General features: G+C 45.0%; 1 protein-coding gene across 1 annotated transcript in view; it reads right to left on the reverse strand.

The window, feature by feature from the left end:
• The window catches only part of TRDN (triadin), a 477,806-nt gene that overhangs the window by 148,086 nt on the left and 315,557 nt on the right, over positions 1-14,163 (reverse strand). Inside the window, exon 20 of the mRNA XM_073576110.1 lies at positions 8,835-9,011. Coding sequence (XP_073432211.1) covers positions 8,835-9,011 — 177 coding nt within the window. The remainder of the gene's footprint in view (positions 1-8,834; positions 9,012-14,163) is intronic.

A 14,163-nucleotide genomic window follows, 5' to 3' on the forward strand; every position in this document is an offset into this window, starting at 1 on the left:
GAGAGGACAAGTTGCGGGCATGCCCAGTCGCACGGCGCGAGGACTTAGCCTCTAGAGCAGTTCCCTGCAAAGCAGGTTGCGTTATCATTGCTGCATCAGAGGTGGCAGCAACATCCAGGCTCACAGAACGAGTCTGCGGGGAATGCCCGGCTCGCCGAGATTGCTGAGCAGGAGTCCGAGCGGTCGGAGGAGAATGGGAGACCGCAGGATGTCTGGCTCTGGATTCCTGCCGTGCAGCGCCAGGAATCCAACGCCTAACATTACCCCCCCTCCTAGGGCCCCCCCGCTGAGCCTCACTGCGCTCAAAGGCCGCGATCAGGAGCGGTGCGTGAATATTTTCCACCGGCTCCCAGGTCCGAGCCTCGGGCCCATGACCCTTTCAGTCCACCAAATAAAATTTTTTGCCACGGACAAACCTGCGCCCCACGATGGCGTTAACCTCAAACTCATCAGACGATAAGTCTGATGACCCGGCAGATGACTCAGAAAACCGGACCATGTGAACTGGTTTGAGGAGAGACACATGGAACACGTCCGAAATGGCCAAATGTGGAGGTAGAGCCAGGCGGTAGACCACCGAGCTAAGTCGCTCGAGGACCTTGAATGGTCCAATGTATCGCGGTGCGAACTTGGGAGACTCAACCCGCAGTTTAATGTTTCGGGTGGAGAGCCATACCATGTCGCCAGGGGAGAAGCTTGGCGCAGGCCGCCGATGCATGTTGGCGGACGCCCTCATCCTTTCTTTAGATGCCCGGATAGCATCCTGAGTGCGATCCCAAATGTCGCGGGCCTCCACTGCCCAGTCTGCCACCCTGAAGTCAGTGGAGGACACTGGCATCGGGACAGGGACACGTGGATGTTGGCCATAGTTTAGGAGAAAGGGCGTCTGACCAGTGGAATCAGCCACCGCATTGTTTAGGGCAAATTCTGCCCAAGGTAGCAAGGATGCCCAGTCATCCTGCCTGGCAGAGACAAAATGTCGTAAATAGGTGACCAAGGTCTGATTGGCTCTCTCGACCAAGCCATTCGTCTCGGGATGGTAAGCGGAGGATAGATTTAGCTCGATGCTGAGTAAACTGCAGAGCTCCCTCCAAAACCGAGACGCAAACTGGGGACCACGGTCACTCACGATTTTGTCCGGCATGCCATGTAGACGGAATACGTGTTTAATGAACAAGGTGGCCAGACCTCGAGCGGAAGGCAGGCGTGCGAGTGGCACCAGATGCACCATTTTGGAAAAATGGTCGGTGACCACCCAGATGACCGTACTGCCACCAGACTTGGGCAGGCCAACTATGAAGTCCATGCCAACCATCTCCCATGGTCTATCCGCCACTGGCAGGGGAAACAACAGCCCCGCCGGCCTCTGTCTAGAGGGTCTGTTCCGAGCACACGAAACACATGCCTGCACGTACTCCTTGACATCTCGAGCCATATGTGGCCACCAATATGACCTTGCCAGGAGTTCGGCGGTCCGTTTTTTACCAAAATGGCCACCCACTCTGGAGGCATGTGCCCAGGCGAGGACCTCCGGCCGTAGCTGAGGAGGCACCAAGGTCTTGCCCGGTGGTACCGACTCGAGCGCAACTGGAGCCACGGTCGTAAAACTCTCCGGCGGGAGAATTAACCGAGGCTCAGCTTCTCCTTCCTCCGCTGAGACCACTGAACGTGAGAGAGCATCCGCACGGACGTTCTTCTCTCCAGAGAGGTAGTGGAGGGTGAAGCGGAATCGTGAGAAGAAGAGCGACCACCTGGCCTGACGGGAATTCAGGCGTTGGGCCGTCTGTAGATAGACCAGGTTTTTATGGTCCGTATATACCAGAAAGGGAAACCGGGCTCCCTCCAGGAGATGTCTCCATTCAGAAAAAGCCAACTTCATGGCTAGCAGCTCCCTGTCGCCGATGGAGTAATTTTTCTCCGCCGGTGAGAAGGTCTTGGAATAGAAGAAGCAGGGGTGCTTCCGACCTTGAGCATCCTTTTGATAAAGGACTGCTCCTGCACCGACGGAAGAAGCGTCTACCTCAAGGATAAACGGCTTATCCACATCGGGACGATGTAATATGGGAGCGCCAGCAAAATGTGATTTTATAGCCGAGAAGGCCTTGGAGACATGTTCTGACCAAGCATTGGGGTTAGCTCCTTTCTTGGTGAGAGCAACCAAAGGAGCCACCAGTGTGGAAAAGTGTGGTATGAACTGGCGGTAGTAATTCACGAACCCCAAAAAGCGCTGCACCGCTTTGAGGGAATGGGGTTCCTGCCAGTCCATAACCGCTTGTAGTTTGGCCGGATCCATGGCCAGCCCCTGGGCCGAGATGATATAGCCCAGGAACGGCAAGGACTCCTGCTCAAACTGGCACTTCTCCAGCTTGGCAAATAACGAGTTCGCCCGCAGACGGTCAAAGACCCTGCAGACGTCTCTCCGGTGGGTGGTCAAATCTGGCGAAAAGATGAGTATGTCATCCAGATAGACCACCACCGAGGTAGAGAGCATGTCGCGGAAGACGTCGTTGACAAAATCTTGGAAGACAGCTGGGGCATTACAAAGGCCAAAGGGCATAACCAGGTATTCGTAATGGCCATCCCTGGTATTAAAAGCTGTCTTCCATTCGTCTCCTTCGCGAATGCGGATCAGGTTGTATGCACCCCGCAGATCTAGTTTAGTAAAGATCCGGGCCCCCCGCAACCTGTCAAATAACTCCGAGATCAACGGTAGGGGGTATTTGTTTTTAACCGTGATAGCATTGAGACCTCGGTAGTCGATGCAGGGGCGTAGCTCTCCGTTCTTCTTCTGTACAAAGAAGAACCCGGCACCAGCCGGTGACACCAATTTTCTGATGAAACCCCTAGCCAGGTTCTCCCGGATATACTGGGACATAGCCTCCGTCTCAGGGAGTGATAAAGGGTAAACACAGCCTCGGGGAGGCTCTGTGCCTGGCAGGAGATCAATCGGGCAATCATAGGAACGGTGCGGTGGGAGCGTCTCCGCAGACTTCTTAGAGAAGACGTCCGCGTAATGGTGGTAGGGTTTGGGGAGCGAGGAGAGATCCGCAGGCAGTTCTGTGGAAGCCACCTGAACGCTGCCCCTCAGGCACCTTCCCTCACAGTCCTTGCCCCAGCCCAGTATCCTCCCTGAAGCCCAGTCAATATGCGGGGAGTGGCAACGAAGCCAGGGAACTCCGAGGAGCACCTGATCGATGCCATTGGGCATAATTAGCAGGGACAGAGTCTCCCGATGTGAGGGTGAAATAGAGAGTCCGAGTGCGGCTGTCTGATGGGTCACCTGAGATGGTAACGGTGCCCCATTTACCACCCTGATGGTCAGAGGTTGGGGGAGTATCACCAGAGGGATAGCGTGTCTCTGGGCAAAAGTCGAGGACATAAAGTTCCCCTCGGCCCCGGAATCCAGGGTGACCTCTGCCTCCCAGGAGGGTGACCCACTATCTAATGTACCCCGGAACACCGGTTTGGGTGAAAAGGGTCCCACCTTGGATTGACCACCACCTACGGCCACTGAACGTGGTCGTCTTTTCGGCCGCTGAGGGCATGTGCCAGCCGAGTGGCCCAACTGTCGGCACTGATAACAGCGCACAGAGGTTCGCATCGGACGCAACTTAGTGCTGGTGCGAGACACCTCCATAGGCTCAGAGGAGAGGTGCTCCTGTGCAGGAAATTTCAGCGGCTCAGAAAAGGTGGGAGCCAAATTAACCCTACGTTTGGATTGCGCTCGTTCCAACCCGCGCTCCGTGTAGCGGAGATCAATGCGGGTGGAAACGGCGATCAACTCCTCCAAACTGGTGGGAATCTCCCTAGTAGCTAGAGCATCTTTTACGTGCTCAGCCAGGCCTCTCCAAAACACCGGGACCAACACTTTGTCCGGCCACTCTAACTCGGAAGCCAGTGTCCGAAACTGGACAGCATGATGGCTAACCGAAAGTGACCCTTGTGTTAAAGATAACAGTTGGAGAGCCGTATCGTGGGTGACCCGTGGTCCCAAGAAGACTTGCTTCAGAGCCGCGAGGAACTGAGCAGCCCCCTGTACCACGGGATCACCACGTTCCCACAATGGCGTGGCCCACTGTAATGCCCGGCCAGACAACAGAGAGACAATAAATCCCACCTTAGCACGCTCCGTAGGGAACCGTGCAGCCAGCAACTCCAGCTGGATGGAGCACTGACTAACGAATCCCCTACAGGAGGCACTATCACCCGAAAACTTATCGGGGAGCGGGAGGCGAGACATTGTCGGCAGGGGCAAAAGTGTGGGCGCACGTGAGACAGCCTCAGCGACTGTCTGAGCAGCAGCTAGCGCAGCATTCGCAGCTGAGTTGGTGCTCTCAATAGCCGCCAACCTGCTCTCCAGCTGCCGAATGTAGCGCTGCAGCTGCTGCACGTCTGCCATTGCCAGCCAGACCCTGGCGCTAGTGTAATGTTAGGGTCGGCGGAACGCACCAGATATAAATAATGGAAGGCGCGTTCGCCGCCCGGGGTCCACCGTGCGGTAGATGACAAGACCGCTGCTGGACAATGGCAGATACGCTAGAAGTGCGAAACAGCGCTCGGGTTAACGTCACCCGAGAGCCTGAGAGCGGACTCTGTTTAGTCACAGAGACGCCAAAGTATGAACTAGACGTAAAGGCTGAACCTGTTAGCTGCACAGGTCAGCCGGTGTGTGGCGTCGCAGCTGCGAACACCAAAAGCTGCTACTACTGCAGCGCGGCCGTAACTGAAGCCGCTAAGCGACGATGCCGGAGGAGCCGGGCACCGACAGATGCTAGTGTAGGTGAGGAAGGCTCAGTGGCGTGTAGCCTGCCACAATCTGGAGCTGACTAACCCAACATACTGTCACCATTCGTAATATCCGAGGGAAGGGGTTTCATAATAAGTCAGACACCAGTCCATGCATCCATCACCATACACACACAGCATAATATGCTACACTAGCGCATGGCCGAGCCGCCATGCAGGCTTTTTATAGCCATGCGCTTCCGAGACCTTCCAGTACTATAGGAAGGACCAATCAGATCCGACATAGGACCTTCACATGTGACCCCTGCTCTCCACTGAGAGGACAAGTTGCGGGCATGCCCAGTCGCACGGCGTGAGGACTTAGCCTCTAGAGCAGTTCCCTGCAAAGCAGGTTGCGTTATCATTGCTGCACCAGAGGTGGCAGCAACATCCAGGCTCACAGAACGAGTCTGCGGGGAATGCCCGGCTCGCCGAGATTGCTGAGCAGGAGTCCGAGCGGTCGGAGGAGAATGGGAGACCGCAGGATGCCTGGCTCTGGATTCCCGCCGTGCAGCGCCAGGAATCCGACGCCTAACACATAGTCATCCATGTAGTACAATTCACTTCCGATAGTATAGTGCACCCCATAGTTCTTCATATAGTATAATGTATTACCCCATTGTCCTTGATACAGTAAAATGCAGCCCACATATACAATAGTATAATGCAGCCGCCCCATAGAATACAATGTAGCCCCCTCATAGAGTATGATGCAATCACACCTCATATAATACAGCCCCCCATAGAATATGATGTAGCCCTGAATAAAATATAATACAGCCCACCTCCCCTTAGAATATAATGTAGCCCAATCAAAGAGTATGATGCAATCCTCCCCCATAAAATCTAATACAGCCCCCCATATAATGTAGCCCCCATAGAATATAATACAGCCCACCTCCCCATAGAATATAATGTAGCCCCCCGTAGTATATAACACAGCCTCCCCCATAGAATATAATGTACAATGTACACCATAGTATATAACACAGCCTCCCCATAGAATATAATGTATCCCCAATAGTATATAACACAGCCAGATAGTATATAACACAGCCTCCCCATAGAATATAATATACCCCAAATAGTATATAACACAGTCACATAGTAAATAACGCAGCCCACATAGTATATAACACAGCCCACATAGCGTATAGTATAGCCTCATAGTATATAGCACAGCCACGAAATGTATAACACAGCCCACATAGTATATAGCAGAGCCACATATTATATAACAGCCCACGTATTACATAGCACAGCCTTCATAGTATATAGCACAGCCACGTAGTATTTAACACAGCCCACATAGTATATAGCACAGCCCACATAGTATATAACACAGTCTGCTTAGAATATAGCACAGCCCGCATAGTATATAGCACAGCCCGCATAGTATATAACACAGCCCACATAGTATATAGCACAGCCCCATAGTATATAACACATCCCACATCTTTCCCTCCCCCCGAGAATAGTGGCCCTACAGTCTATTACATAGGGTTATATTAAAAAAAATCCTCACCTCTCACCATGCCCGCATTGCTCCCGGCTCCTGTCTCAGTGGCTGCACTGCCTGGTACACAGTGAGTGTGCGATGATGTCATCATGCACCCGCAGTGTCAGAGGCAGAGCGGGGAATGATGTGAGAGGGAGCGTCAGCTGACGCTCTCTCCTCCATCATTGCTTTGAACTGTACTGGCAGTATAGCTCAATGTGGCAATGGTGGGGGGAGTCAGCACTGGCGGCAGGCAGGCCCCCCTGCCTCACGGGCCTCATAGCGGCTGCGTGATGTGCAATTAGTTGGGAGCCCCTGGGGGAGCAGGGGCCCTAGGCAGCTGCCTTGTCTGCCTGCCCCTAACGCCGGCCCTGATTCTAAGGATTTTATTATTCTGTTACCTTTCCATGTCCTTTACCCTTTAATTAAAGCCATGTCCTTAATTTATATGGTGTGCAATCAGATTTTGTGCTTTGAAACTTTAACTATAACTGGAACATTTTCTTCAACCTATGTTTAACACTTTCATTTTTACATTATTTCACTATTTTATTTTGTGTAATATTCGGCCCAGTTATATTCACTGTATTGTGTAATTGTGTGATTAATATTTGACACAACTATTTGTCATTTCATTTTTCTTAGCACGTTCTTTATTTGGCCTTATTATTTACACTCTGCGTGGCTCCGTTATATGTGCATTTAAGGAAACTGCTATTTACGCAATGTGTACCTCAACTACCACATTTGAAACAATGCCTTCTAACTTGCATGTTGAGGATATTGTTTGAGAAAAATAGAACACAAGTTTTCCATATAGCAACCAATCAGATTACAATGTGTAGGACTCCTATGCACATTAAACTTAGGTTGGCCGAACCCACCAATATTAATGGAATCAACCTGTGCATAGGGAACCTAGTGACTTTCCAGGGACTTGTGATTTTGGGGAAGAGAAGGCTCCAGCACATCAGATTTATGATATCATAGCCTTTTGTTCTCCTGGAGATAAGACACTTTTGGTGTCTTGCAGCACTTCTCATGAAGACCACACTGACTGCTCAGCCAAGCATTCTGGATTATGAAGAATTCAGGAGAGCTTCCTGTAGGCTCAATGATCATTTGGCTGACAGCTATCTATTGTATATAGGGGGCTTTAGTATTACAGAATATTCACTAGTGACAGATGCTTTGCAACTCCCACAATTGAGTAACACATTCCATACATTTCTGCAAGCACTGTTCAGATGAATGGGACATTAGCTACTGCTGCTGCAGTGAAAGCAGTGCAAAAATGACAACAATAATCTCAATTCTTTCTTTGAGCAACTCCATCAAGAAAATGCCAAATTTACCCTGGTGTATAGGGAGGGCTGAATGTTGCAGTTGTAAGGTGATGAGAGAGCTAGGTACACTCCATTCTTGTTACCGCCGGGGTCCCGGGAGCGGGATCAGTGAATAGACTATTAATGTACATTGTGGGAAAACCCTTTTAATCTTCCATTAGATATTAGATACGCTGATGACTGTAAAGCTCTCTGGAATTAATGGCATTATATAAGTGAGAAAAATAAATAAATATGTGGTTTTGCATTCGATCTTTGTCTATTCCCCCTCCACTCCTCTATATTTCGCTTTCGGATTTGCCTTTTACAAAAACAATGTACAGTACATCTAACCATTGTGATGCGACAGGGAAACAATGCAAAGTGCATTCTAAATGCAATATTCATTATCTGGTACAAACAATGTGACAAGAACGTAAAAAATATCATATATGATATCTGACTAGCTACTGGATTTTATCTGCTTAGAATTAATGATGGAAACAGATGCTGGACTATCAGAAATTTTGAATAATGTGTACTAAGATAAAGGAAGTATTTTGTTAGGTTGGGATTACACTACCCAACCGGCAAAGTTAAACAACCATCAATCAGCTACATGTTTGCCAAACTGCAGTCGTTTAATAAACCATTTAAACAGGCACACCATATGTACTCTGCACACAGTTTGAACACTAATAAATTGTTCTGAGTGCCTATAATTGCCATTATTCTTGACAGTACATGTACTGTTTACACTGTGGTCCTGTGTATACTTGTTTACAAACCAAAAAATTATTTCACTCGATAGTTGTCAGGTCATTGGCAGCTCGTTTAAATTAATATCAAGATACAAATATACGTAGAATAATGATAATCATGCAGTGTAAATGCATCATCAGCCTTTCTCACAACAACTTCATTTTCAATTCTATTAAGAACTGATTTAATCTAAAACATTACTTTTGAGGTGCTGGAAACCTTAGCAGCAACACAGTATCAAATGAATTGGTAATATGATTTCAGTATTACATAGTTATGATACTATGATATCCATCCTTTGATATAATATGTTTTGTAATATTAAATGAATACATTTGTAAATCATTGTTTGGTTGTTTACGTGTTTTTTTTTCTGGAGTTTTTTGCCATCTTTACAATTTCACTATACGATTCCCACTTGTTACCTCGGGAAGATCTTCATCAGTATTCATCTGGCTATTTACCTTGTGTTTCAACTTTGTCTTCCATCTTCATTTCTTCCTTGGTCTTTAGCTTTGCTTTACTTTCCTCTAATGTTTTTGTTTCTTTTATGGCTTTAGGTATTTTTGCTTCAGATGTTTTAGCCTTTACTTCTTTCTTTACTTTTTCCTCTGTCAAAGGGACCTTTGATTTCTTTTCATCTAAAAGTAAAGAAAAACAGTGATTTTTAGAACTTACTCAAATTTAAAGATTGTTTAACAAATAATGCTAGCTCATTTGTAAAGTTTATAAATAATATATACCATATATATATATATATATATATTGTGGCAGGGTCACTGGCACTGTATGTGAGGGGAGTTATGTATCACAAAGATTGCTTTCTTCCTCGATCTAGAAACCCATAAATTTCTCTACAGCATGCCTTATGTTGAAGGGGTTAATCAGCCATGATAAGGGATGAGCTTATTAGGTGAGTAGGTCAGATATGGGCAGGATGCCTACTCACCATGCCTCCACCTCAAGGCAGTGGCTGGAGAGTTAAATATTGAGCTACTGTGTTTTTCTCTGTTGTATGTTTGGAGAGGAAAGATTCAAGACATGGCTCCTTTTTCCTGCAGGTGAATTCTGCAGGAAAAAGGAAACTATTGGTCTTTATCTTTGCTTTGTTTTGCCATTAGGCCAGAAAGGCCTTGCTTACTTTATTCAACCCAGCTATGGTTTATGCTGTGCTTTAATAAACCAGCAGGTGATTTATCCCAAGAGGCGTTTCTGAGTTTACCTCTGCAAGCAGCTGACTGATGCAACCCCTCACAAAATATATAGCATTGTTTTAGAAATGTTATCATGCATTTTTATTTTTACAATGTAAGTTTGAAAAATGTTACAAGGAAATGTGAATGGCCTGCAGCTATTATGTTGTGTATTGGCTTATTAAGTTTAAATGTATTTTAATGGGGATTGGCAGACCCATGGATGTTTGGGTTTGTCGGGTTTGGCTGAAATTCATAAAAATAGTTAGATTTGCGTACCAGAATGCTACCCGAACTTTATCCCAAACTCAAGCACCACTCAAATGAATGGAGGCCCGAACATCCAGCGGTTTCCACACTGTCCTCTGTAACAGCATATGAAACAGCGTCTCTGACCAGCGGTAACCTTGCTGAAGTTCCCAACAGTAAAATCCACTGATAATTGTGGCTCCCATGCTGTCACACAGAGAACAGCATGTGAGCCAGCAGCTGTGATTGGCGGTGACAAAATTACAGCCGATCAGGCGCTGGCACATGATTATTACTGTTATCAGTGTCTCCTGCTCTCACTGAAGCCTGTGAATAGCAGTTTGTGATGAGCAAATCCGTGGATGTTCAGGTGCTTAAGGTCAGGCTGAACATCTAAAAACGTTTAGTTTGGGTACTTAAATGGTACTCAAACATGAGCCTTGGCCCCATTCTTCTGAATGAGGGACCTGAGCATCCATTGTTTGCGGCAAACATAGGCTCTGATTGGCAGTAAGATTATTACTGCTGGTCAGAGAGATGTGGTTCCCAACAGCGTGAACCATTAGCTGTGACCAGTGGTAAAAAGTTTACCCGCGGGCATAGGCATCAGCTAATGAGAGAATACTATTCTTCCCAACCTACATCTGCTGTTGCTGATAACAGCAAGAGCAGGCGCCGCTGATAGGAGTATTCAACAGCCAGCACCAGTGTACTATAAACAAATTAATTAATTTAAAAAATGATGTGGGGTCTCTTTTATTTTTGATAACCAGTGCAGCCAAAGCTGACAGCTGTGGGCTGCAACCCTCAGGTGTCAGAATTATTATGGCTGGTTATGAAAAATAAAGGGATCCCCATGCCATTTTCTTATATTATTTAGATAAATAACTTAAAAAAATGGCTTGGGGTCCCCCCATTTTTGATAACCAGCCAAGCTAAAGCAGACAGCTGGGAGTAGCATTCTAAGACTGGTAAGGGTCCATCAATATTGGCCCCCCAATCTAAAAATAGCAACTCACAGTCGCCCCAGAAAATGTGCATGTACTGTATTAGATGTGCTAATTCTGGTGCTTTGCCTGTCTCCTCCCACTTGCCCTTTTGTGGTAATACTTGTGGGATTGATGTCAGTTGTTTTATGGCCACTGACATGAAGCCCACAGGTTAGTAAAGGAGAGGTATCTATAAGATACAGCAAGACAATCCAAAACACACCAGCAAGTCCATTTCTGAATGGCTTGAGAAAATCAAAATTAAAATTTTGGAATGGCCTAGTCAAAGTCCTGACCATAATTCTATTGAGATGTGGTGGCATGATCTTAAAAAGGTGGTTCTTGCTCAGAAACTCTCCAATGTGGCTGAATTGCAAAGATTCTGCAAAGATGAGTGGGCCAAAATTCCTCCAGAGTGTTGTAAAAGACTCATTGCCAGTTATCACAATTGCTTGATTGCAGTTGTTCTTGCTAAGGATGGCCCGACCAGTTATTAGGCTTAGGCGGCAATCGCTTTTTAACATAGGTACCTGTAGGTTTGGATTTAATTTTCCCTTAATAATAAAGACCTTTATTTAAAAATAGGATTTTATGATTATTTTATTATCTTTTTCTAATATTTAAATGCGTTTGGTCATCTAAAACATTTAAGTGTGACAAAAATGCAAAAGAATGAGAATTCAGGAAGGGGCAAATACTTATTAACACAACTGTATGTATCTTGGAAATTGCACCTGCCCTACGTCCTCAGCATTTGTGTGCACCATCATTAGCACTTTCATTTCCCTGTCCTTAAACTCATGCCTTGCACATGTTATAATTGCTAGGTCTCTTAAAACCAAGTTTATTTTTAATAAAATAAAATAAAAAAATTGCAGCAATCAAAGCAGTATTTGGGAGTTTACTCAATCATAATATAACAGAAAGAACGTTAAAGAGTATAAATGACAATCAAATTCAATCCAGAAAAATGTTTTAATGCTTTTTTTCAGTTTTAGAGATGACAGACTTGTTCACAGATCATGTATGAGAGTATGGCTGAGAAATTGAGGCCTACAAAATTCTTAAAAGCTTTTTAGCAGTTTTACAAATAACAGAGATGTTCACCAACCACATAACACTGTATGTCTGAGAAATGGAAATCTACAAAATTTTTAAAAGCTTTTGTTCACTTTTCGAAACCACAGAAAGGTTCACAGATTACATAACACTATATGTCTCAGAAGTGCAAGCCTACAACTTTTTTAAAAGCTTTTTAGCTTTTTGGCAGACTACGTAATGCTGTATGTCTGGAAAATTGAAGCCTACAACATTTTTAAAAAGCTTCTTAGCACTTTTAAAAATAATAGAAATTTACTGCACACTACAAAATAGTAAAAAACGAATCTGAGCTGAGAAAAGTAAGTTAATGTGTATGCACAATGTAAGTGCATATTAACACATGACCATTAACCAGAGAAAACAGAAAGCAAAAAACACAAATATCCTGAACTAAAAAGTAAAAAAATAAACTGCAAATAATGCATTACCTCTATGCATTATTTGCAGTTTATTTTTTTACTTTTTAGTTCAGGATATTTGTGTTTTTTGCTTTCTGTTTACACTACAAAATAGTGTATGTCTGAGAAATGAAACCCAGGAAAATGTTTCAATGATTTTTGGGTGCGTTATATTACACAAAAAAGACCTCAGAGCATACCTGATGGATCAAAATATATTCAAGTTTTTCAGCCCCTACAAAAAAACTACAGATATATATTTGCCAACAGACTGCACAGGCCTAATTCCTGTCTACTGACTGGATTATGTCACACTTTCTGTTCCTGTGACTCTCTCTCCCTCCCTAGGCTAAATGCACATTATGTGTGCTGCAAACGATTAGCCCTTTAGAAGGGTTGTTAGTATGATGGCTCAGCTTCAGCACCAGTATAAACACTGCAGGCCTCTGATTCATTATACTGTGCTTGCAGACTTAGACAAGCACTCTCTCCCTCCAATGCGAAGTGTCACCGAGCTCTGCAATGACGTCAGTGTGCCGAGCTGAGCGGTGCCTGTCCTCTTATCATGCCTGATAATATCAGATGGTCAGCCAATCACAGTAATTCTATGATCAAGATGGCTACGATATTACAGTCAGGCTTGGACTGGCCCACAGGGTAACAAGGAAATACCCCGGTGGGCCCCTGTGCAGATCTGGGCCCCCAACCCCACTGTATGGGCAGTACTTGGAACAATTCACTCGATTCATTCTGGACAGAGAAAAGCAACATCTCATCATTCACTAACCAAACTGCACAGTGTATTATTATATAGAGATATAGGTAAAATTGTGAACGAGGGTCCTGTAATATTTGTATGCAGGTGAAAAGTGGACCCCCCAAAGTCAATGTTACTGGTGGGCCCTTGCATTCCAGTCCAACACTGATTACAGTGATACACTCTTGTGTCTGAAGTGGTGGTTGTTTCTATTTTCATCAGTTTACCCATTAACCATCCAGGTATGACATAATATTCATGCAGAATATAAAGTTGCCATATTAAACCCCAGTAATGTGAGAAAGGTTTACCAGTTGTGAATTATACTACGTTGTTTCTGCTGGTTTCAAAAGAGGGGCGACAAACAAGCAAAGCAGTAACAGAGAAAGTAATGAAAATATGAAAAAACGAGTAAATAGAAATGCTAAATGGGTCTATTCTATAGTAAACTAGCTGAAGAGCCCGGCATTGCCCGGGCATAGTAACTGTGGTTAGTTATTATAACAAATTATAATGATTACGATATATTGCACATAAAAACATTTGATCCCGAGAGAAATTTCACTGATTGCAATAAAAAAGAAAAACACTGAGGTAAAATACTGATGAAAGTACTGACCAAATGCTGAGGTAAAATACTAAAACACTGAGGTAAAATACTGACCAAATACGGAGGTAAAATAATGACCAAATATTGAGTAAAAATACTGATCAAACACTGAGATAAAATACTGAGGTAAAATACTAAAATACTGAGGTAAAATACTGGCCAAATACTGAAGTAAAATACTTACCAAACACTGAGGTAAACCACTGACTAAATACTGAGGTAAAATACTGATTAAATACAGAGATAAAATACTGACCAAACACTGAGATAAAATACTGACCAAATACTGAGGTAAAATACAGACCAAACACTAAGGTAAATCACTGACCAAATACTGAGGTTAATTACTAAAATAATGAGGTAAAATACTGACCAAATACTGAAGTGAAATACTGACCAAACACTGAGGTAAACCACTGACCAAACACTGAGATAAAATACTGACCAAATACTGAGGTAAAATACAGACCAAACACTAAGGTAAATCACTGACCAA

Source organism: Dendrobates tinctorius, unplaced genomic scaffold (assembly GCF_039654945.1).
Source record: "Dendrobates tinctorius isolate UK_male_01 unplaced genomic scaffold, ASM3965494v1 ptg000046l, whole genome shotgun sequence".
NCBI lineage: Eukaryota > Metazoa > Chordata > Amphibia > Anura > Dendrobatidae > Dendrobates > Dendrobates tinctorius.